The 24,849-nt window shown below is 44.8% G+C and overlaps 1 protein-coding gene and 1 pseudogene across 2 annotated transcripts; both read left to right on the top strand.

Moving 5' to 3' along the window:
* Positions 1–6,095: 6,095 nt before the first annotated feature.
* Positions 6,096–24,491, top strand: LOC147363980 (ergosterol biosynthetic protein 28 homolog). The gene is made up of 3 exons (XM_086319599.1): positions 6,096–6,429; positions 16,922–17,012; positions 23,527–24,491. Exons 1-3 carry the CDS (start codon positions 6,405–6,407, stop codon positions 23,693–23,695), a joined length of 285 nt encoding a protein of 94 aa, XP_086175725.1. The 5' UTR covers positions 6,096–6,404; the 3' UTR covers positions 23,696–24,491.
* LOC147363981 (tRNA wybutosine-synthesizing protein 5 pseudogene) lies at positions 10,342–11,427 on the top strand (annotated as a pseudogene). Its single transcript, XR_015133972.1, has one exon. The product of XR_015133972.1 is annotated as a tRNA wybutosine-synthesizing protein 5 pseudogene (transcript).
* Positions 24,492–24,849: the final 358 nt, after the last annotated feature.

Raw genomic sequence — 24,849 nt, 5'->3', positions numbered from 1 at the left:
CTCCGTGTGGTCTGCCTTGTCACTGGTTGGGACAGAGATGGCTTTGGTGGTGGGAACAGGCTGGAGGGGTGGGGGCTCGGGGTAGAGGAGGCGGTCCTCCACACTGGGGAAGGTGGTCCTCTGTAGACATCGATGTTACCATGCCAGTGGGTTAGTTTTTAAAGACGAGGCTGCAGACGTTACTGTCTGTCCACGTGGAGACTGCAACTCAAGGCCGGATCAGTGGCTCCAGCAACTTTCTATTCCGAGTGATCCTTTCACAGTGCATGTCAACCACATCAGTCGACTTCAGACCCTCTCCTAGCTTCTTACCTCAACCACAGCCCAGACCTCACCAGAGCCCACAAGACCCCATGCACTGTGGCCCCCACCTTCCTATCTGACCGTCTGTCCTCCACGGTTCTGTTCAGTCTCTCTGCTCCAGCCACACGACCTCCCTGCCGTGCCTTGAATGTACTAAGCATGTTCCCAGCGCAGGGCCATAGCACCTGCCAGTCCCTGTGTCTGGGGTGCACTGGCTGCAGATGTCCGTATGACTTGTTTCCTCACTTCAGCTCAAACATCCCCTCTCCAGAGAGGCCTCCCCTGCCTGCCACCTCACTCTGTCTTGCTGCCTTACACGATGTTGTGATTGTTGTTTATCCACCGACTGTCTTCCCCACAGGACTGTAAACTTCACTTTGGGGACCTTGTCACTGTGTTCACTGTTCCTTCCTCTGTGCTTGGACCAGTGCCAGGCATGTAGTCAGGGCTCCGGATGCACTGTTGAAGGAAGACCTGGAAGAGTGGGTACCACGCCCCTGAGACCGTCTCCACCCCTGCCTCCCCCTACTTCTCAGTGACCGTCGCAGAAGGGAGGAAGGGATTGCACACTATGAATGAGAGCAGTTTCCGTGGACTCTGGACTTTGCCGTGGCCCAGGCAGCTGCAGGAAAGGGTGGGAGGCCCAGTAGGGAAGCAGGAGAGAGGACCTGGAGGCAGGGAGATAACTCAGGCACTTTTCCTTCACAACTTATCTCTGCAAGATTTCCAGGAGGAGGCTGAATTTTAAAAATAGATACACAAAAAGCAGCAAAGGTTAGCTGTATAGCAATGGGAACTACAGTCAATATCTTGTAATAACCTATAATGGGAGATAATCTGAAAATAATATTTGTACTATCTGTGTATGTAAATATGTAATTGAATCACCTTGCTGTGTGCCTGAAACACTGCAAGTCAATGATACGTCAATAAAATGCATATATAAAGAAAAAAATTCCACGGACAGACGAACCTGGTGGGTTAACGTCCATAGCATCACAAAGAAGTGGACAAAACTGAGTGACTGAGCTTCATCATCAACCTACAAAGGACCATCCAGTGATCTCTCAAAATTGCTTGATTTGTACTAAAAATAACCCAAAGACTGCTATCAGATCTCCCCAGACAGGGACCCAACACATAGGAGCCTGTGCCGAGGACTGACAAATAGACTTGACTTCAGTGCCTTGAGCCACAGGAAATTTCAGATTCCTGCTAGTACTGGTGGTCTTTTTCAGGACTGGTGGAGGCACCAGGACTGAAAAAGCCTCCAAAGTGGTGAAAGCCACGTTTAAGGAAAATTTCCCCCAATTTGGATAGTCTGCTGCTGCTGCTGCTGAATCGCTTCAGTCGTGTCTGACTCTGTGCGACCCCATAGACGGCAGCCCACCAGGCTCTGCTGTCCCTGGAATTCTCCAGGCAAGAACACTGGAGTGGGTTGCCATTTCCTTCTCCAATGCATGAAAGTGAAAAGTGAAAGTGAAGTCGCTCAGTCATGTCCGACTCTTCGAGACCCCATGGACTGCAGCCCACCGGGCTCCCCCATCCATGGGATTCTCCAGGCAAGAGTACTGGAGTGGGTGCCATTGCCTTCTCCACTGGATAGTCTAGCACCCTTCAAAGTGATAATGGGCCTGCTGTTTTCTCTAGCATAACCCAATAGATGTCCAAACCACTGCAAATTAACGGAAAGCTATATTCATTCTGGAGTGCACATTCAATAGGAATAACAGAGAAAATGAATTCTACATTAAATAGCATTGCAAATATATGTTGAGTCTAATTTAACTTGGGGTTAGGGCTTGACAGTTGCCCCACTATGGATCAGAGTGGCTTCCAGAAGCAGGCTTAAAATTAGCCTCTTTTTATTCTATGGTAGGCCATTCCATGTGTCTGCCCATGAGGGACACTGTATAAATACTCCGAAAGATATAGCAGTTACCAATTATTCAAACTCTAGGCACAATACAAACCTCTGTTCATGAATTTGCTTCTAGCAAATCTTCCTTACATCCTTTCCAGCCTGGACATTGCATCCTCTTAAAACATGTGGAGGACAAGGGCCTGAGCACCAGCTGACTGCAAAGCGGACAGAACCACCTGTGGTATTACTCATCACACACTCATCTGTCAGGTTAGCTGGAGTGACTGGAGTAAAGCCAAGGACACATCACAGTCAGGTCAAAGCAGCCTCACCGTCATCAGAAAATGACCCGACTCCTGAGTCCTAGAGAGCAGTGTGTTTGTGAACCCTTAGAAGACTTAAGGTTGCTCTTCAGAAAGGATAAGTATGGAGAATAAAATTTCCTTGCAGAAGGAATTTCATCAGGTTCAAATAGTCGCAGAGAATTGTTTTACTTACTAAAATTATTAAGGAGTATTCCTGACCCAAAGCTGATCAATTCCATTTCATGATCACCCCCTCATTGCCTCTGTTCAGCAGGAAGTAGCCAGAACAATCATCACCCCTTATTCCCACAAGATTGTGGAATGGACATTGATAGATAGGAATTGCAATAGGGTCGGGGCAAGCACATGGCTGTTAGTGAGTGACTGTTAGAGGTCCCACTCAGCCATTGGTTAGAGTCAGAATGGCCCCCTACTTCCTCTGTTTAAAAGGAGCCAAATTCAGACTGAGGGAAGTTGGGTTTTGTTTTTTTTTAATGAAACAAAGATAACTTTTTAATGATAAAAGGTACAATTCACTAAGAAGATAGACATCATAAACAAACAAAAAGCAAAAATCAGAAGAAATAGAAAAGAAAAAATATATAATCATAGTGAGACATATAAACATTTCTCTGAGAATATTTTATCAAGTGCAGTGGCACCCCACTGCAGTACTCTTGCCTGGAAAATCCCATGGACGGAGGAGCCTAGTAGGCTGCACTCCATGGAGTCTCGAAGAGTCAGACACTACTGAGCAACTTTACTTTCACTTTTCACTTTCATGCATTGGAGAAGGAAATGGCAACCCACTCCAATATTCTTGCCTGGAGAATCCCAGGCGTGGGGGAGCCTGGTGGGCTGCCGTCTGTGGGGTCGCACAGAGTTGGACATGACTGAAGCGACTTAGCAGGAGCATAAAAAATAAGAATAGGAGCATCTTGAAGGATGTCATTAATAATTTAAATATAATAGTTCTGTTTATATTAATTTATATTAACCTTATATACTACACAAATATACTTAAAATTTTATATCTCATAAGTTATTAGATGTCCACAGGGCATTTAGAAAAACTGACAAAAGATAAATATTACTGAATTTCAGAAAGTAGAATTCTTTTTTTGGTGATTCAGTTATACAAATAGATATGTTATTTTTGAAATTATTTTCCATCATATGTTATTACAAGATATTGACTATCATTCTGTATGCTATACAGTAAACCTTTGTTGCTGCTGCATGTCTAATTTTTTAATTAGAAATCTATCATTCTATTCATGCTAAGAAACAAGTAGAATCAAAATGTCATAATTTTTTTCAGTTAGGCAAAAATTCATAAGGTTTCTAAAATGTATATATTATACATATTATATATGTATAGAAGAGCTTTTCTACTACACTTGATAAAGAACATCAAAAAGAGAAAAAAAAGGAAGAGATGGAGAAACCAGAAAACATAAACCAAATGAAATGGGAGCACTGAATATGAAATAGAAAAAGTGAAACAAACTAAATAAAAGATCATCATCCTGCTGCTGCTGCCAAGTCACTTCAGTCGTGTCCGACTCTGTGCGACCCCATAGATGGCAGCCCATCAGGCTCCCCCATCCCTGGGATTCTCCCGGCAAGAACACTGGAGTGGGTTGCCATTTCCTTCTCCAATGCATGAAAGTGAAAAGTGAAAGTAAAGTTGCTCAGTAGTGTCTGACTCTTCGAGACTCCATGGACTGCATCCCACCAGGCTCCTCCATCCGTGGGATTTTCCAGGCAAGAGTACTGGAGTGGGGTGCCATTGCCTTCTCTGAAAAGATCATCATAGAGTCCAGTTATTTTTAAACAGGGCTGCTCATCAGAAACATATCTGGAGCTCTGGTGGAAAAAAAGCAATACCTGGGCATTTGTATTTTTCAAAAAGCTCCAAGATAATTCTGATATGCATCTGGATTTAAAAAGTGATTACAGGTTTTTCTATTAAACGATAACATAGAATTCTGTTATTTTTTTGATAACCAATCATGATAAAATGGTATTAAGTGAGTAATAGTTTTATAATTGAAAGGTTGCAGCTGCAAGCCATGTGCTATGCTGGGATTCATGACCTCCAGCAGAGAGGATTTTGATCCAGGGACATTTTGTGTAGCAAAAAGTTTTGTTGTAGGAAGGGGGTGCCCCCTCCAGGGCCCAGAGAGAGGTCTCTTGTCTAACACTCAGAAAAGAATAGTCTGAGGAGACACGTGCTGACAAAGCAAGAGATTGTATTGGGAAAGGAGCACCTGGGCGGAGAGCAGTAGGGTAAGGGAACCCAGGAGCACTGCTCTGCCGCGTGGCCCGCAGTCTCGGGTTTTACCGGATGAGATTAGTTTCGGGTGGTCTTTGGCCAATCATTCTGACTCAGAGTCCTTCCTGGTGGTGCACGCACCGCTCAGCCAATATGGATGCCAGCGAGAGAGATTCTGGGAAGTGGGCAGACACGCGGTGTCCCCTTTTGACCTTTCCCAAACTCTTCCGGTTGATGGTGGCTTATTAGTTCCATATTCCTTATCAGGACCTCCTGTCCTAAAACAACTCATGCAAATGGTTACTAGAGAGCCTGGCCAGGGTGGGCGGTTTCAGTGAATGTGTTTCCCCTAACAGTTTTCTTCAAGTATAAAAGGGATAAAGAAAGCTTCTGACATAAACACCAGAAGGGGACAGAAAGAGTGCCCCCTTGCTAGAGTTTAGCAAGATGTTATATATCTGTTAGCAAGTTGCTAATCAGATAAAAGAAGCACATCAAAACTGAGAGAGTTGCACCAGGCCCCTCTCCTACCACGTGCATTTTTGATAGCACCAGCACAAGGTGAGTCATCCCAAGCCGTAAAACAATTGACATGAATCTTGAAAGAAGGCAGATTTCCAAGCAAATACATAGTTTCATTAGCATAGCTTAAGAAAACATTTCCATGAGTAAGATGTACTGGTTTGTTGAGCCATTATCAGTTCAAGCTTTGAGAAAAAGCTTAGTCTTAGGCAGAACCGATTTGAAGAAAGGCAGATTCCAAGTCAAATACATAGTTTCATTAACATAGCTTAAAAAGATTTCCATAAGAAAAACGCATTGGTTAGCTTAAGGTTTGAGAAAAGTTAAGTTCAGGCAGAACCAAGTGTCGTCATGACAACACAGAATTAGAAAAGAAAAAAAACATCTGCCACCTGCAGTTAATTTCCTCCTGCCTCTTGGGGACCCCTAGCCTTCCCACCTGTTACCCTTTCATAATCACAATAGTGAAAGATGTTTATCGATTTTCACAACCAATAGCCAGACAAAAAATAAAAGATAATGACAATTGCAAGCCCTAATGGGAACATGATAACCTAATCCAGAGCAACGTTGGGCTGGTTAACAGCCGGATATGCTTTCATGTTGACACCTCTGGAGGGGGATACATTGGGAATTGCCTCTCTTCAATCACACTTTCCTGTCCCTTCTGGGGCCAGTCAGCAAGCTGAGAGGTCGGGGGTTTAATATGAAAGAAATGATTCATAACCTTGAAGAAACCACGGTGAATGGAGGACTTAAGCAAATAACACTCATGCTACAGTGAGACAGAAGCTACCAGAAAGGTGGACAGGCAGGAAGTGAGGGGAGCCCCTGAATCACACTTGGGCTGTAAGGAAGGCTTCCTGGAGGAGGTGATGCTTGTCCTGCAGTGAGACAGGACACTAGGCATGATGTGCTCACAGTGCTGGCTGGGAGCCGCAGGTGGGTCCAGTAGGTGGAGGGAAAGCTGGGAGTGGGCGGTGATGGGAGAGGCAGCCAGAGCAGCATCACGACCTCCTGTGCGCTAAGCCAGGGAGTGAGAACCTTCTGGAAGGTAGGGGCAGGACAGAGGCCCGGACAGAAGCGAAGAGCCCTGTGGAGGGTGTGATGGGGAATAAGAGGCCTAAGAACAATGAAGGCGGCGTTGCGTGATCAAGGTAAGGAGCCATGAGAATCTGAACGAGAGTGGTGCCCATGGGGAAGGTGGTGAGGAGGTCTGCACCCAGTGGACACAGTGATGGTGCCTCTCAGGGCTTGGGTTTGGCTGACTGTGAGCTGGCAGAGCTACTCACTGACACAAGGATTTGGGGGAGAAGCAGAACTGGGCTTGGCCTTTGGATGCTGGGGCAGCAGATGAGCCACAAATAGAAAAGTTTAAACCTCCACAGAGTCTACAAGCCTGAGAGTCACTAGAAGCAGGTGGAAGGTCAGAAAGGGTGAAGACAGAGGTAACAGAGCCTCTGACCACATACCTGCTTTTCTGAGGAGACACCCAGCACGGCTTTGGAGGACACAGCTCAACTGAAGAAGCTTCCCGCGGCACCAGGGTTGGAGGTTTGGTGTTCAGTTTAGCTCCAACATTATAAAGTCCAGGATGGAATTGACCTCATCCCTGGACATCACCTGTGGGCCTCAGAGAAGCAGCACAATCTTCATTCAACTTGTTCCATTTTAAAATTTTACAGTTTTTTTTTTAAACCAAAGCTTTACATAGTTTAAAAAATCAAATAGTCATGTATCAAAAATGTCATTGCTTACCCTGCTTTCCTGGTCCTCTGAGGTAACTACTTTCAGTTACTAGTAGGTGATTTTTTGGTATTTATCTCCATAGCTCTAAATAACATGGGTATATAGATACTTCCATGCTTCCCTTGTGGCTCAGGTGGTAAAGAATCCGCCTGCAATGCAGCAGATCCTGGTTCAATTCCTGGGTTGGAAGATCCACTGGAGAAGGGATAGGCTACCCACTCCAGTATTCTGGCCTGGAGAATTCCATGGACAGTTCATGGGGTCACAAAGTCATGGGGACATGACTGAGCAACTTTCACTTTCTCTATAGATACTTCCTGATTTTGTCCACATTAGGCATTGTCTGTTGATTTTCCAATATGGTAGACAAGGATTTAGCTCTGCTCACCCTACCCTCATCTCTACCTCATACATGTGCCCACTTTCCATTCCCGCATCCTCCCAATATAGTTATGCCATATTGGATTATATCAACTTTGTTTTCACAGTATTATGGTTGTGTTCACATTGTTCACAAGTGAAGTCACTTAAAGTCACCATGGCTTTGTTCCCCTTTCCTCCATAGCTTTTTATATTCCACTGAAGTTTTAAATTGACGCCCTTCCCCATTTACTTGCTTATATTTGTGGTTTTTATCACAAGTCCAGCCCCTAATTCTCTCCAAGTTCTGTTTACCCCACTCTATATTTTCAAATACAACGCCCTCAGTGTCATCTTATTGATAGTATCTTTCCTGGAGTCTTTGATCAGCGTCCATCCGGACAGGCTGTTTTCCTGCCCGACTCATAGCTGTCCACCTGGGAATTTCCTTTTCCACAGTCTCAGTGATTCCCATCCCTGCCCTCATAACCCAGTTTCCTGAATCTCATCTCTCACTCTCTCTAGGTTGCCTCCCTTGTTTTGGTGGAGCATATCCTTTAGCAGCTTCTGGACATAGAGGGAGACAGTTCATTTTCAGTTTGGAAGTGTGAAGTTTGGAAGTGTGAAGACGTGTGACTCGCACTTTTCTTTGGTAGTTTGAGTGTAGGACTCTAGGCAGTTAAGGGTTCTCCTTCAGACGGCGCTGTCGTACTCAGCTCCAGCTTCCCAGCTTGAAGACAGCCTGCTGACATTCTGTGCCTGTTTTCTTCAAAGTGTTTTATGAACCTGTTCTTATCTCTCTGAAAACTCATTGGATCTCCTCTTTGTCCCAGTTTTCTGAAATTTCGTGGTGATGTGGAGTTCAACTCAACTCTATGGACAGGTATCCAGATAGACATGTGCAGTGAAACTTCTCTCGTTCAGGATTCCAGGCTGTACAGAGATGTTCACAAGAACTTGGAGCTAAAATATTAGGGAAATGAAGGAGGTGAAGCAGACAGGGTGTGGGCAAGTGTGCAGTATTACACATGTAAATGACAAATACAAGATGTCCAAGGGCACCATTTTTACAAATTCCAAGTGTCAATACTTCCTAAGAGGGACTCATACAGGGTCTCAACCTGATGTGTTAGCCATTTAGCCTTCCCATTCCCTCCTCACTTCCACTGTATAAGGGATTTGATTTAGGTTATACCTGAATGGTCTCGTGGTTTTCCCTACTTTCTTCAATTTCAGTCTGAATTTGGCAATAAGGAGTTCATGATCTGAGCCACAGTCAGCTCCCAGTCTTGTTTTTGTTGACAGTATAAAGCGTCTCCATCTTTGGCTGCAAAGAATATAATCAATCTGATTTTGGTGTTGACCATCTGGTGATGTCGATGTGTAGAGTCTTCTCTTGTGTTGTTGGAAGAGGGTGTTTGTTATGACCGGTGCATTTTCTTGGCAAAACTCTATTAGTCTTTGCCCTGCTTCATTCCGTATTCCAAGGCCAAATTTGCCTGTTACTCCAGGTGTTTCTTGATTTCCTACTTTAGCATTCCAGTCCCCAATAATGAAAAGGACATCTTTTTTGGGTGTTAGTTCTAAAAGGTCTTGTAGGTCTTCATAGAACCATTGAACTTCAGCTTCTTCAGCATTGCTGGTTGGGGCATAGACTTGGATTACCGTGATATTGAATGGTTTGCCTTGGAAACGAACAGAGATCATTCTGTCGTTTTTGAGACAGACTGGTTCCAAATAGGAAAAGGAGTACGTCAAGGCTGTATATTGTCACCCTGCTTATTTAACTTCTATGCAGAGTACATCATGAGAAACGCTGGGCTGGAAGAAGCACAAGCTGGAATCAAGATTGCTGGGAGAAATATCAATAACCTCAGATATGCAGATGACACCACCCTTATGGCACAAAGTGAAGAGGAACTAAAAAGCCTCTTGATGAACGTGAAAGTGGAGAGTGAAGAAGTTGGCTTAAAGCTCAACATTCAGAAAATGAAGATCATGGCATCCGGTCCCATCACTTCATGGGAAATAGATGGGGAAACAGTGGACACAGTGTCAGACTTTACTTTTCTGGGCTCCAAAATCACTGCAGATGGTGACTGCAGCCATGAAATTAAAAGACGCTTACTCCTTGGAAGGAAAGTTATGACCAACCTAGATAGCATATCCAAAAGCAGAGACATTACTTTGCCAACTAAGGTCCATCTAGTCAAGGCTATGGTTTTTCCTGTGGTCATGTATGGATGTGAGAGTTGGACTGTGAAGAAGGCTGAGCACCGAAGAATTGATGCTTTTGAACTGTGGTGTTGGAGAAGACTCTTGAAAGTCCCTTGGACTGCAAGGAGATCCAACCAGTCCATTCTGAAGGAGATCAGCCCTGGGATTTCTTTGGAAGGAATGATGCTAAAGCTGAAACTCCAGTACTTGGCCACCTCATGCGAAGAGTTGACTCATTGGAAAAGACTCTGATGCTGGAAGGATTGGGGGCAGGAGGAGAAGGGGATGACAGAGGATGAGATGGCTGGATGGCATCACCGACTCGATGGACGTGAGTCTGGGTGAACTCTGGGAGTTGGTGATGGACAGGGAGGCCTGGCGTGCTGCAATTCATGAGTCAGACACGACTGAGTGACTGAACTGAGCTGATTCCCTCCTCAGGCTCCATGCTTCCACATCTACAGCCCTGGTGGAGGTGATGGTAAACCAGTGCATGACATTTGGACTTCAAGTTTAATTCCTATTGCCTTGAGCAGTTGTTGGCCTCTAGGGGGCAGACTGTGCTAGCTTTCTGTAGAAAACCAGGAGCTGCTTCTCTCCACAGGGATGCTCAAACCTGGCTGCAAGTTGACATCACCAGGGGAGTTTAAACATGCAGATTATGGGGCTACTCTCAGAGATCTTGACCTGAAATGTGGTTCAGGTTTTGGGAATGTGAAGAGTTCCCCCATGGGATTTTAATGTGCAGCTCAGAGAGGGTCCCGGGACTTGGAAGAGGATTGGCGTGAACAACCATGGCCGGGCACCGCTTCCCAGTACCCCGATTCGAGGGTGTTTCGCAGGAGCAGTTCATAGAGCACCTGTATCCGCAGAGGAAACCTCTAGTGCTAGAAGGAATTGATTTGGGAGCATGTACAAGCAAATGGACAGTGGATTACCTCAGCCACGTCGGAGGGAGGAAAGAGAACTTTACCTTTTGACAAGTTGGTACTAAGGGCAGCTGAAGAAAAGCATACAGAATTCTTTATTTCAGAGGATGAGAAGTACTACCTCTGATCACTTGGAGAAGACCCTAGAAAGGATGTTGCAGATATCAGAAAGCAGTTTCCTTTATTGGAAGGAGATATTAAGTTTCCAAAATTCTTCAAAGAAGAGCAGTTCTTTTCCAGTGTTTTTCGAATCAGCTCACCAGGGTTACAACTTTGGACACACTATGATGTAATGGATAACGTCTTAATACAAGTGACAGGAAAAAAGCGTGTTGTTCTGTTCAGTCCTCGAGATGCCCAATATTTATATTTATCAGGTTCTAAATCAGAAGTACTGAACATAGATAACCCAGACTTAGCGAAATATCCACTGTTTTCCAAGGCTAGAAGGTATGAATGTTCCCTTAAAGCTGGAGATGTGTTATTCATTCCTGCTTTATGGTTCCATAATGTAATTTCTGAAGAGTTTGGAGTGGGAGTGAATGTCTTTTGGAAGCACCTTCCATCTGAATGCTATGATAAAACGGATACCTATGGAAACAAAGATCTGACAGCAGCATCAAGAGCTGTACAAATTTTGGACAGAGCCTTAAAAACACTAGGTGAATTACCAGAGGAATACAGGGACTTCTATGCACGGCAAATGGTCTTGCACATTCAAGACAAAGCCTATAGCAAAAACTTTGAATGAATAATGAAATGAATGCAGTGAGCATAAACTTTTAAATACAGTTCAGCCCAAATATTGGAAAAGTGTAACAAGATGTAAATTAGTTTTTTAAAGATTTAATCTTTGTTACAATAGGAAAGATAAATCAATCTTGGATTTACAGATTAAAAAAAAATAATAATAATAATGTGCAGCTCAAGTTTAGAACCATAGCCCCAGAGCTTTGAATTCTTCATTTTGGGGGTGAAGATTAAAAAAGAAAGAAAGCAAGGAAGCACAGGCACCCAATGACTTTAATGTGCAAACCAACAAATCACCTAGATATGTTTTTAAATGCAGCCTCTAGTTCAGTAGGTCCAGGGTGAGCCTAGGCTTTTAATAGGCTCCAGGGCTTGCCTGTCCCCAGACTCTGCCTGAGGAGCCAGTCTGCAGCTTGGATGAATATGAGATGAGACTTGTGGCTCTTTAGCAGCTGAGACTTTATCTTAACGTCAATCTTGTTCACACTTGGAGGAACAGGCTTACATTTTTAAAGTTTTGGACGTTCGAAGGTCTTAAATCACCTAGGATGTTGACTTGGTCCCAAGATGTCTCTCCATGGATATCTGCTAGATCTGCTCGGATCCCCAGGCTGTATTAAAGTATTCATGCTTTGCAACCCTAGTTTTGCACGACATTCTTTGCAATAGTAAATGTAAAAGGGCTCTTTTTCTATATTTTGGTGGGGATCCCAAATTATAAATTTATACATATAGATGTGGAAGCCTGCACTTGGTATATAGGTTCTTTAGTCCTTACAAAGTATTTAATTCTGATTGTAAAAGCTGGATTTATATCCATTAAAAAGATCATCAACAAATGATTATACAGCGAGTGCTACAGTTCAGAGAAATACAACTCTGTGGGCTGCAGGAGCTGAGGAAGGCTCCAGGGAGGTGGTGAGATGAGCTGGACTATAGAGAGTGGGATTAGGTGAACAGAGAAAGTGGGGAAGGCATTTCCAGCACAGACATTGGGATGAATGAGGCTTAGAGGCTTTGAGTTATGTAGGCTGGATCCCAAGAGTGAATAATATCTATTCCTCATGAAACAACTGTTTAAAAGCCAAAATGTTCTTAAGTTTTCAATAAAGTAAACCATAAAACTAGTCTACTTTGGTTACTAATCTAACTTTTTTGTTCTTTCATGTCTGTAAAAGTAATTTCTTAATATGTCCTGGTTTCTGGTGTAAATGAAAATTTAAAGTCCCATTTTCAGTTTCCTAATCATTTTGATTAGTAGTGGCTACAGGACTGGAAAAGGTCAGTTTTGATTCCAATCCCAAAGAAAGGCAATGCCAAAGAATGCTCAAACTGTTGTAGCCAGGCGTTCCGGGAAACAAACTCACTCAGAAGGACAATGCAGATAGTGGAGTGCAGTTTATTATACCGGCGGGCCCAAGGCAGAGTCGCCTCTTAGCCAAGGACCCCGACCAGCATTTGTGAAAATCTTTTATACCCTGATGTGTACGTGTCTGAACCCACCACTCCAAATTCCTTGAGACTTACATCAACCAAGGAAAATACAATCCCAATAACCCCATCATTCACGTGCTATGTGCTCATGTGCTCAAACAGTCAAACAGTTAGCCAATAATCAATAAACCCGAGGTTACACTCCAATAGATATAGAAAAATTTATGGCCTGTCTGGAGGAAGGGGTGATTAGTGAATGTTTTCTCTTAGGCAGTGAGTAACCTAGATAGGATCTTCAAGGTTCCCCTGTCTGCAGGGGGTCTTATCCTTCTGTTGTTGTTTTCATAGGCACTAAACAGAGAGTTCAGAGTCCACTGGAAAGGTGGCCAAGCATGATCAGCATGAACAGGCCTAAGATGGAGTTCAGGCCCTATGAATTCCTTCTTCATTCCCCCCTCTTGATGCTCTTAAGTCATATTATGAGCATCATTCATAGGGATATATTGCACCCTGGCTCTCCAACTGCCAATTTGGGAGAATGACTACAACCTTCGGGTTACAAAGTTTATAATACATTGTAAAATTCAGGGTCCACAAAGCAGAACTATCAAGGCAACTATAACAGTGGTAAACATAGTTTTCCACCAATCACCCTTCACCCAAGATAGGACCGAAGTCCAGAAACGAATGTTTTCATTTGACATTGCTTTTACCTGGTTTTTCATGTCATCTAAAGCAGTCGATACATTACCAGATAAGTCAGGAATGTATACGCAACATTCAACCTTAATTATAGCACAGGTCCCTCCTTGAGCAGCTGTGAGTATGTCCAAAGCCATTCTATTATGAATTACTGCTTTTCTCATTTGGATTTGCTCTTCATTTAAGGCTTGGATGGCTTTTGTTCTATCTAGGAGGGCCTGTTTTGTGAAATTAGTAAGGTCTCTACTTTAATCATGATATCTGTTGTCCCTATAGAGGATACGAATAAGGCAGCAATATACTCATACCATTGAAACACGGATCTTGTCCATCTAGCACGTAAATAAGGTAGATTTACTGGGGCTACCGGGGTAGATTTACAACAAGTAGGTTAGGCTTTGTTACACGGGCATTTATATCAAATGTAACCCCACGACCCGAGTCTACTGACTGCAGGTCTTACACCAAGAGAGCAAGGAGAGGTTGTGATTGACAAGAGAGGAAAGTCCCTTTTTGTCATCCCAGCAAAGAGCAGGGTGGTTTAAAATCTCCTTGGCAGAGCAGTGATACCTACCAAGGAAGTCCATCCATCACTGACAGAGGCATAGCCCCACATATCCAGCAGCTGGAGGTGTTTTGGAAGTCTGCATAGAAATGTGCCCATGAGATGAAAACACTGTCCTGAGTTGAAATGGAAGTTAAATTCAAAATCACGTTGATGAGGCCAAGCAGCAGGAGTTGATTGTGCGGCCTCATCCTGAAGGGGCTCATCCAGGATCTTTTTTCCTTCTTCTTAAGGATGGTCTTAGTCTCTCGAGGGTCAGCGGGGTCCCTCTGTGCAGCCCACTCAGCGTTTTTTGGGTCTGCGTGGTAGTTCTCGTCACCCTCGTATGATGGATCCAAGGGGCAATACCTGCAACTTTAACTGCAGTAGGGGTAGTTAGAATAACATAAGGGCCTTTCACCAAGGGGCTAGCAAATCATGTTTCCAATCTTTGACCCATACTTGGTCACCAAGTATAAACTCATGAATCTGTTCCCCAAGGGGGAACAGCACCTTTTCTTGTACAAACTTAGTTACCTGATTTATTACCATACCCAGTTCCATCTGCTGTGAAATCGTATTCCCCCTTACTGAGGCAAATTTCTTGACACCTGTTTTATTATGGGAGGGAGCCTCCCATTCACAATTTCGTATGGAGAATAGCCTTGGAACTCTGGGGTCATCCTGAGTCTGAGAAGAGCCGTCAGAAGCAAGTCCACCCAGGAGCAGTCAGTCTCTATGATCCACTTGGAGAGTCTCTTTAATGTCCAGTTGGTTCATTCCACCATCTCAGAACTCTGGGCCTATATGCAGTGTGCAGTTTCCATTTGATGTTTAAAGTTTTGCTTACTTGTTGTACTAAATCAGCTACAAAAGCTGGGTCATTGTCTGAACCAATGCTGGTAGAAAGTCCAGATCTGGGAACTATTTCCCAAAGCAGGCACTGGGCTACTTCTGATGCTCTTTCAGTCCAGGTAGGAAAAGCTTCTACCCATCCCGAGAACGTACATACCATGACCAGCAGGTAACGGTAGTGTCGGTGAGGTTTCATTTCGGTGAAGTCCACTCCCAGGTGTTCAAAGGGCAGCGTGCCTTTCTGCTGAATACCCAGAGGTTTCTGTCTGATACCTGAGAGGCAGCATTAACCTGTGGGCAGGCAGCATGGCCTAGGTGGGTCGCTTGGTGTGTTTGGCTTACCAGATGGTGTGCCAGCTCCTCTGGTACCAATAATTTGCCACTTGGCAATTCCCACCATACCATCCCTTTTCAGTCTTGATGGCCCCTTCCGCTTTGGCTAACCTGACAGCCGTTGTCCTTGTTTTATGAGGCTAGTGCCATCAGTTTATAGGACCCAACTAGGGTCTGGACCCTTGCGTCCTTCTTTAAAACAAACCCCGGATACCTTACCTCCTCCTTGCAGATCTGTGCCTTCTTCTTCAACACCCGGTAACCTGCTTCCATCAGCAGCTGGAGCAGTCCTTTTGTTCCTTTCCAGCATTTTTCCTTGGTCTCGGCAGCCAGCAGCAGGTCATCCCCGTATTGTAGGAGCCAACATCCATACTCTTCCTGATGGAATGAGTTCAGGTCAGAAGCCACGGCTTCCCCAAAGATGGCTGGGGAGTTCTTAAACCCTTGTTGGGGAGTCCAGATGAGCTGTTGCTTGGTGCCCCTGACTGGATCTTCCCATTCAAAGGCAAAGATGGGCTGTGACGCTGGGGTGAGGCATACGCAGGAGAAGGCGTCCTTGAGATCTAGGCGAGTATAAACTTCAGTCTTCCGTGGGAGGAGGCTAAGTAAAGTATAGGGCTTTGGAACGGTGGGGTGTAAAGTCACAGTAGCCTGGTTGACTAGCCTGAGATCCTGTACAGGCCTATAGTCCTTCCCTCCTTCCGTTTTGACTGGCAGGATCGGCATATTCCAAGCCGACTGGCACTCTACTACAATGCCCGCTTGTGTCAGTCTATTGATGTGGGGCGGTATGTTGGCCCAGGCCTCTGTCGGTAGTGGGTACTGGAGCTTTCTAACTGGGATGGTGCCTGGTTTGACTTCTGTTATCACTGGGGCTTGATGTTTAGCCAGCCTGGGGGGAGGAGGGGTGGTTGTCTTCCGCCCAGACCTCAGGGGATAATTGAGTTAGCTCGCTCTCATGCTCTTCCAGCTCACCCGTTCTTCCTTCGGAGGCTCATGCAACCTCCACTCATCTTGGGGTGGTATTGAGAGAGAGAGCAAATAAGTCATAGTGTCCATCTGGAAGGTGGGCCTCTCCTCAGGGGAGAAAGTCACTTGTGCTCCTAGTTTGGAGAGCAAGTCTCTTCCCAACAGGGGTACTGGGCACTCAGGACTTGGTGCCCCCATCTGACATCTTCTGGGCTGGCAAAATGATTTAATCATCTCTTCTCCCGATACCCCAGTTACAGCGGTAGTCTTTTTGGACAGTGGTGCCACAGGTTTTGTTACTACCGAACTACAGTTCTGCTCCAGTATCCACCATGAAGTCACTGTTTTGGTCCCCCACTTTTAAGGTTACCATGGGCTCTGGGGGACCTGATATCTCTGAGCCCCAGCAGCCCTATTTACTTTCCAAGTCGGCAAGCCCCACAACTGCAGGAGCTTCCTCTTCCTTCCTTGCCTTAGGGCATTCATTCTTCCAATGGCCCAAATCTCGGCACCAGGCACACTGGTTTGGCTGTAACCGGGCCGGGGCCTCCGTGGGGACCGGTTGAAGGACTGTCCTGTCACTGGGGCAGAGGAGGTTTTCAGGAGGGCCCGAGATAGACTTTCCCAGAGCAGCAGCTAGCATTGCAAATCTCTTGTCTGTTCTCTTTCGTTCCCTCTGGCTCTCTGGCAGAGCCCAGCCAAGGGGATCACAGGCTCAGCTCTCTGACTCCTTTAGTGAAGCTGGAGGAGTTTGGAGGGAACCCTGACGCACCCTTCTCAACACTCCTGCTTGTTTCTGCTCCACAGTGAATGGCCTCCAAGCTCGGACCTTTGGAGTCTGGACGCTGCTCTCATCAGTGGTTCGCTGCCTCTGCGCCATCGACATTCACAACAAAACGTATGTAAGGGAGGGAACAGCACCAGTCTCCCTGTGTTGGCAATGGGTGCTAAGCAGAGCCATTGTGGTCCTCCCTCAAGACTTGTTTATCATTAAAATCAACAAGGCAAAGAAGGATTAGAAAATACCAGGGGTGTCCTGGGTCCACCTCCGTAGTATATGATTTAACTGTTCTGATATCCAGGTCTTGGTAATTTGATAAAATTTCTTCAGTTGATTCTAATAAATGCCCAGAGTCAAGAAACACTATTATGATGGATTATGATTCCATCATATGGCCTATGATTTGATTCAGTAACCTAGGATGTGAACATTAAAGATTAGTTCAGTTCAGTCACTCAGTCGTGTCCAACTCTTTTCGATCCCATGATTTGCAGCACACCAGGCCTCCCTGTCCATCACCAACTCCCGGAGTTCACTCAAACTCATGTCCATCAAGTCGGTGATGCCATCCAGCCATCTCATCCTCTATCATCCCCTTTTCCTCCTGCCCCCAATCACTCCCAGCATCAGAGTTTTTTCCAATGAGTCAACTCTTCTCATGAAGTGGCCAAAGTACTAGAGTTTCAGCTTTAGCATCAGTCCTTCCAAAGAACACCCAGGACTCCTTTAGAATGGACTGGTTGGATCTCCTTGCAGTCCAAGGGACTCTCAAGAGTCTTCTCCAACACCACAGTTCAAAAGCATCAATTCTTTGGCGCTCAGCTTTCTTCACAGTCCAACTCTCACATCCATACCTGACTACTGGAAAAACCATAGCCATGGCTAGATGGACCTTTGTTGACAAAGTAATGTTTCTGCTTTTTAATATGCTGTCTAGGTTGGTCATAACTTTCCTTCCAAGAAGTAAGCATCTTTTAATTTCATGGCTGCATCATCATCTTCAGTGATTTTGGAGCCAAATAAATAAAGTCTGACACTGTTTCCACTCTTTCCCCGTCTACTTGCCATGAAGTGATGGGACCAGATGCCATGATCTTAGTTTTCTGAATGGTGAGCTTTAAACAATTTTTTTTTACTCTCCTCTAACTTTCATCAAGAGGCTTTTTAGTTCCTCTTCACTTTCTGCCATAAGGGTGGTGTCATCTGCATATCTGAGGTTATTGATATTTCTCCCATCAATCTTGATTCCAGCTTGTGCTTCTTCCAGCCCAGCGTTTCTCATGATGTACTCTGCATAGAAGTCAAATAAGCAGGGTGACAATATACAGCCTTGACGTACTCCTTTTCCTATTTGGAACCAGTCTGTTGTTCCAGGTCCAATTCTAACTGTTGCTTCCTGACCCGCATATAGGATTCTCAAGAGGCAGATCTGGTGGTCTGGTATTCCCGTCTCTTGCAGAATTTTCCACAATTTATTGTGATCCACACAGTCAAAGGCTTTGGCATAGTCAATAAAGCAGAAAGAGATGTTTTACAGGAACTCTTTTGCGTTTTCCATGATCCAGCAGATGTTGAGAATTTGATCTCTGGTTCCTCTGCCCTGTCTAAAACCAGCTTGAACATCTGGAAGTTCATGGTTCACGTATTGCTCAAGGCTGGCTTAGAGAATTTTGAGCATTACTTTACTAGCATGTGAGATGAGTGCAATTGTTCGGTAGTTTGAGCATTCTTTGGCATTGCCTTTCTTTGGAATTGGAATGAAGACTCACATTTTCCAGTCCTGTGGCCACTGCTGAGTTTTCCAAATTTGCTGGCATATTGAGTGTAGCACTTTCACAGCATCATCTTTCAGGATTTGAAATAGCTCCACTGGAATTCCATCACCTCCACTAGCTTTGTTCGTAGTGATGCTTTCTAAGGCCCACTTGACTTCACATTCCAGGATGCCTGATCTAGGGGAGTAACCACACCATCGTGATTATCTTGGTTGTGAAGATCTTTTTTGTACAGTTCTTCTGTGTGTTCTTGCCACCTCTTCTTAATGTCTTCTGCTTCTGTTAGGTCCATACCATTTCTGTCCTTTATCGAGCCCATCTTTGCATGACATGTTCCCTTGGTGTCTCTAATTTTCTTGAAGAGACCTCTAGTTTTTCTCATTCTGTTGTTTTCTTCTATTTCTTTGCATTGATTGCTGAGGAAGGCTTTCTTCTCTCTCCTTGCTGTTCTTTGGAACTCTGCGTTCAGATGCTTATATCTTTCCTTTTCTCCTTTGTTTTTTCACTTCTCTTCTTTTAACAGCTATTTGTAAGGCCTCCCCAGAAAGCCATTTTGCTTTTTTGCATTTCTTTTCCATGGGATGGTCTTGATCCCGGTCTCCTGTACAATGTCACGAACCCCCGTCCATAGTTCATCAGGCACTCAATCTATCAGATCTAGGCCCTTAAATCTATTTCTCACTTCCACTGTATAATCATAAGGGATTATATTTAGGTCATACCTGAATGGTCTAGTGATTTTCCCTACTTTCTTCAATTTAAGTCTGAATTTGGCAATGAGGAGTTCATGATATGAGCCACAGTCAGCTCCCGGTCTTGTTTTTGCTGACTGTATAGAGCTTCTCTATCTTTGCCTGCAAAGAATATAATCAATCTGACTTCGGTGTTGACCATCTGGTGATGTCCATGTGTAGAGTCTTCTCTTGTGTTGTTGGAAGAGGGTGTTTGCTATGACCAGTGCATTCTCTTGGCAAAACTCTATTGGCCTTTGCCCTGCTTCATTCTGTACTCCAAGGCCAAAATAGCCTATTACTCCATGGGGTTTCTTGACTTCCTACTTTTGCATTCCAGCCCCCTAGAATGAAAAGGACATTTTTGGGGGGTGTTAGTTCTAAACGGTCTTGTAGGTCTTCATAGAACCGTTCAACTTTAGCTTCTTCAGTGTTACTGGTTGGGGCATAGACTTGGATTACTGTGATATTGAATGGTTTGCCTTGGAAACGAACAGAGATCATTCTGTCGTTTTTGAGACTGCATCCAAGTACTGCATTTTGGACTCTTGTTGACCATGATGGCTACTCCATTTCTTCTAAAGGGTCCTGCCCACGGTAGTAGATATAATGGTCATCTGAGTTAAATTCACCCATTCCAGCCCATTTTAGTTTGCTGATTCCTAGAACGTTGACGTTCACTCTTGCCATCTCCTGTTTGACCACTTCCAATTTGCCTTGATTCATGGACCTCACATTCCAGGTTCCTATGCAATATTGCTCTTTACAGCATCGGACCTTGCTTCTATTACCAGTCACATCCACAACTGGGTATTGTTTTTGCTTTGGCTCCATCCCTTCTTTCTTTCTGGAGTTATTTCTCCACTGATCTCCAGTAGCATATTGGGCACCTACCGACCTGGGGAGTTCCTCTTTCAGTATCCTATCATTTTGCCTTTTCATACTGTTCATGGGGTTCTCAAGGCAAGAATATTGAAGTGGTTTGCCGTTCCCTTCTCCAGTGGACCACATTCAGTCAGACCTCTCCACCATGACCCTCCCGTCCTGGGTGGCCCCACACGGCATGGCTTAATTTCATTGAGTTAGACAAGGCTGTGGTCCATGTGATTAGATCGGAGAGCTTTCTGTGATTATGGTTGCAGTGTGTGTGCCCTCTGATGCCCTCTTGCAACACCTACCATCTTACTTGGGTTTCTCTTACCTCGGACGTGGGGTATCTCTTCATGTCTGCTCCAGTAAAGCGCAGCCGCTGCTCCTTACCTTGGACAAGGGGTGTCACCTCATGGCCGCCCCACCTGAACTTGAACGTGGAGTAGCTTCTTTCAGCCCTCCTGCGCCCATGCAGCCAGAGCACCTAGGTACCATTCCTTCCAGGGACAGAAAACATCACAGGCCTCAAGGTCTTTAAAGCTGAAAAGTCTTTGAAACAAACACAGCAAACTGGTTATGTGTGATCCAGTGGCCTGCATCATATTCCTCTACTTTACTAACGGGTCAGCCTTTCTTCTACTAAAGAGGTAGTATGCCTGCTCTTTTTAGAGAGGCCATGACATACCTTATTCTCACATTCCTCCTTGAGTGGCAGGGATGAACGGAAATCAGGATCCATGATGTCATGATCCCACCAGTGAATGGTTGTGTGTTTACACAGAGTCGTGAAGGGAGGGTCACAGAGAGCTGAGCACACCTCTGTATTCTGCCTCTTCAGAGGACTCACACAGACTGCGTGCATGTGTGCGTGCACACTCAAGTCCCACTCTTTGCGACCCCATGGACTGTAGCCCACCAGGATCCTCTGTCCATGGTATTTTCCAGGCAAGAACACTGGAGCAGGTTGCCATTTCCTACTCCAGGGGAACTTCCTGACCCAGGGATGGATCAAACCTGCATCTCTTGAGTTCCTGCATTGGCAGGCAGATTCTTTATCTCTTTGCCATCTGGGAAGCCCTCATACAGACTAGTGTGGAACAATGCTGGGAGTCGCAGCCCCTGGGCTGGATCGTGTTGTAATCTAAACTGGCCCCTGGAGGGGGCTCGAGCTTTCTTCCCAACACCAATTATCACCACAATCAAGGTGGAAACTTTGGTCAGGTCCCCAAGTGAGGCCACCAAAAGAGCTTCACACTAAAATTTTTTTGTGTTAGCTGGACTCTTGGCACCTGGACAAGAGAGGAGGTGGTGATATTTATTGAGCCTCTTATTATACCACGTGCTTCCAATGACATTGATGAAGTCTCCTCCTAGTAGCCCTAGGAAGCAGTGATTTTTGTTGCTGATTTTGTAGATTTGCATATTAGAGACTCGATTCATTTAAACTGAGGAAGACCAGGACAAGTGGGATTTGAGGGCTGTTAGCACTGTGATCTATTCATCTTTATTTTTTCGTTTTTTTTGAACCTGAAACTATGGTTTACTTGTTCCACACTGACATATACTTTTGGAAGTAGCATGGTTTAGTGAAAACACTGTGAGGCCCAAGAATGAAAACTGGAAAATAGGCTCTGGTCTCATTTCTATTGGTAACTAGCTTTGAAGCAGCAAGTTTATTAGACCTTCTTTGCATCTCAGTCCTTTCATATATAAAATGAGACTCGTGGATCTGTTTTTCCTCTCAGGGTGACTGGGAGGGAGTAAGGACTGCATAATCATTTTAACGACCTTTACCATGATGAAGAATTACTGACAAGTAGAAGGGGTGTATCTTTTGTTTGTTGTGCTTTGGGGATGAGCCGAGACAGCTGAGACTTATCTTTACCTCTCTTACCCATTCATTACCCCTTCACCCAACACAGGACAGCCAGAAATGCTGACTTCTATTTCCAACCTTTTTTTAAGAGCCTGGGAGTTTGGTCCATGTACTTCTGATATACTCTCTGACTCTATCCCCTCCCTAACCAGAAACTTGAAATCAATTCCCAGCTGTTCTTACTTTCTGAGACAGTCTGCATTCTGCCCATTTAATGTGTATTTCTCTAAAGAAACCTACTTTCACTTAAAAAAAAAAAAAGACATCAACCCAATGATACATACATACATCATGTATGTATCAAAATACATACATGTTTACTAAGTGTGTAAAAATATGCATAGGAATGATCAAAGTCAATCTTAAGATGTTAGTTCCTTCTGGGGAGAAAGGAGGCAGGAGAATGGGATCAGGGTGGAAAAGGATCCACAGGAAGGTTTAACTGAAATCTGTAATTTTTATTTCTTAGGAAAAGTGTCTGAAGCAAAAATGTCAAGAAAATGAGATTTGATGGAGTAGGGTATTGGTTGCATAGGGGTAAATTCTATGATGTATGATTTTTTGTATTTTTGAAATATTTCATAATTTGTAAATTTCAGAAAGAAGAAAGACACCAGGTATCAAAGTGGTCCATCTTCCTATAACTTCTGTCTTCTCCATCTTCTTGTCAAAACTGAGGAACAAATTCTCTTCCTGTGAGGTTATCACTGTGTCCTCCCTCTGGCCATTTTGCTAGGTTAAGATGCAAAATATCTTAAGATGCAGCCCATATTGCAAAAGCATCTAAAAGCCCCAGAAAGTCCCTTGCTACCCATTCCTCATTCAGGCCCTTCATTCCGTGGCATCCATCAGATGAGCACTGACCAGCCCCTGGCTGTTGCTGCCGCTGCTGCTAAGTCGCTTCAGCCGTGTTTGACTCTGTGCGACCCCACAGACGGCAGCCCACCAGGCTCCCCAGTCCCTGGGATTCTCCAGGCAAGAACACTGAGACAGGTGCAAAGCGGGCTTGGACTAGAGTAAAGACAATTTGAGCAAGTAGAATATGGAAATGTGATTGGTCCAAAATCATCTACACTACGTAGGATTGCCATACCCCAGACTCTGCTTTGCTGTTACTGGTTTCACCACCTTGCTAAGACTTGCAAAGGCACTCTGCTGGGTCATTCTCCTCTCGATTTAGCAGTTGAAAGCTTCAGTTTTGCCCTAGACATGAGGAAAATTGATGTGATCAAGCAGCCAGGTCTTTTGCAGAACCAAGTCTCCTTTTTCTTTAGCCATAGTCATTTCCTGGGTTTTGATTTGTGTGTTTCAAGTCTGACTACTTCCTCTGCACTGAAAAAGCTGAACCTTCAGTCCCATTTCTGTCTGTTCCCCTGTAGGCTCTACTACATCACGCTCTGGACCTTCTTCATTGGCATGGGGCACTTGCTCTTTGAGTTGTTTGTTTTTGGGACCGTGGCTCCCATGATTTTCATCCTGGCAATCCTCACGGTGGCAAATAAGCATCGAGTGACCCTGGAACTCCCACAGGAGCCGTCCCAGCCCTAAGGACAAGCCTTATACAAGTAATCTAAGCAAGCACGGTGCTTATGTCAGCCACTAACCTAGTCTGTCTGTATTTAAGGTATCTCAATCCTGGGCATGCTAGTGGGGCTCCGGCACCTAGAAGCAGAACCAGGATCCAGACAGAAGAAGAGAAACTGAGGCCAACATCCCCATGTCCAAGACGTTGTCTCCCGCCTTTGCTCGCCTCTTCCGTCTCTATGCTCTTCAGTTTCATTTCTGCTCCATCACCCACTTACAGCCTTTCACATTGGGGTTTTTTTTTTTTCCTTTAATTTAAAATTTAAGATATAACATGCATACAGAAAGTCAGTACCATTTAAATGTATGTAAAGAATCATTTTAGAATGAGTGCTCTGTACCTCCATCCAAATCGAGGAACCGGCAGTATATACGAAGGCCACTGTGCACCCTTCCGCAACCCACAGCCTCTTCCAGGAGCACTTTTCCAGCCTTCTGCTTTTTCCTTTTATTTTTAACTGTCCACTTGACTTGTGTGGTGGGAAGACACAAACTGTGAAACGTAAAGCTGCTGCCTTGCCCAGAGCATTGCCACCAAGGGCTGCTATGAGGGGTTGTCCATCCAGGGTGGGCTTCTCTCTGCTGCAGGACCCAAGACTCAGAACCATCCACGGGACAAAAAGTTGTTCTAAGAAGGTCTCCCCGGCCAGTGAGCTTGGCCCCTGTCCTTGAGTCTATGGGTGGCTCAGGGTGGAAAGGTCTGGGCTATTTTTAGACTCTCCAGTCAGCTGTATTTGTGTAATGATATTTGTAATAAATAGAGAAGCCTTCTGCTCTGATCTGTCCTGGTACTTTGGCCTCCCCTAAGCCCAGAGTGCCCCTGCCCTCCTCTGAGGCCCAGCAGAGGAAGATCTCAGCTTTCTGTGGATCAAATACACCACAACGAGTAGGACAGCACAAGACCCAGGCAAACCTGGCTGCCTTTAGTCTCTTGTTCATTTCTCAAGATGTCATCTTCGTCATCTCTATCCCCACTTTCCGAATTCTGAGCACACAACTGAACAGCCATTACACCCTCTTGTTTTCTTCACAAAGAAGAAACAGGTTCCTGAGAAAGCAGAATCAGACAACATACAGCAAACAGCTGTATGAGCATGAAAAGAACCCTGGAGCCCAAG

The sequence above is a fragment of the Bos grunniens genome, chromosome 10 (assembly GCF_055505025.1).
Source record: "Bos grunniens cultivar Pamir isolate PY7600 chromosome 10, Bosgru_T2T1.0, whole genome shotgun sequence".
Classification (NCBI taxonomy): domain Eukaryota; kingdom Metazoa; phylum Chordata; class Mammalia; order Artiodactyla; family Bovidae; genus Bos; species Bos grunniens.
This window is presented reverse-complemented; position numbering and strand designations above follow the sequence as displayed.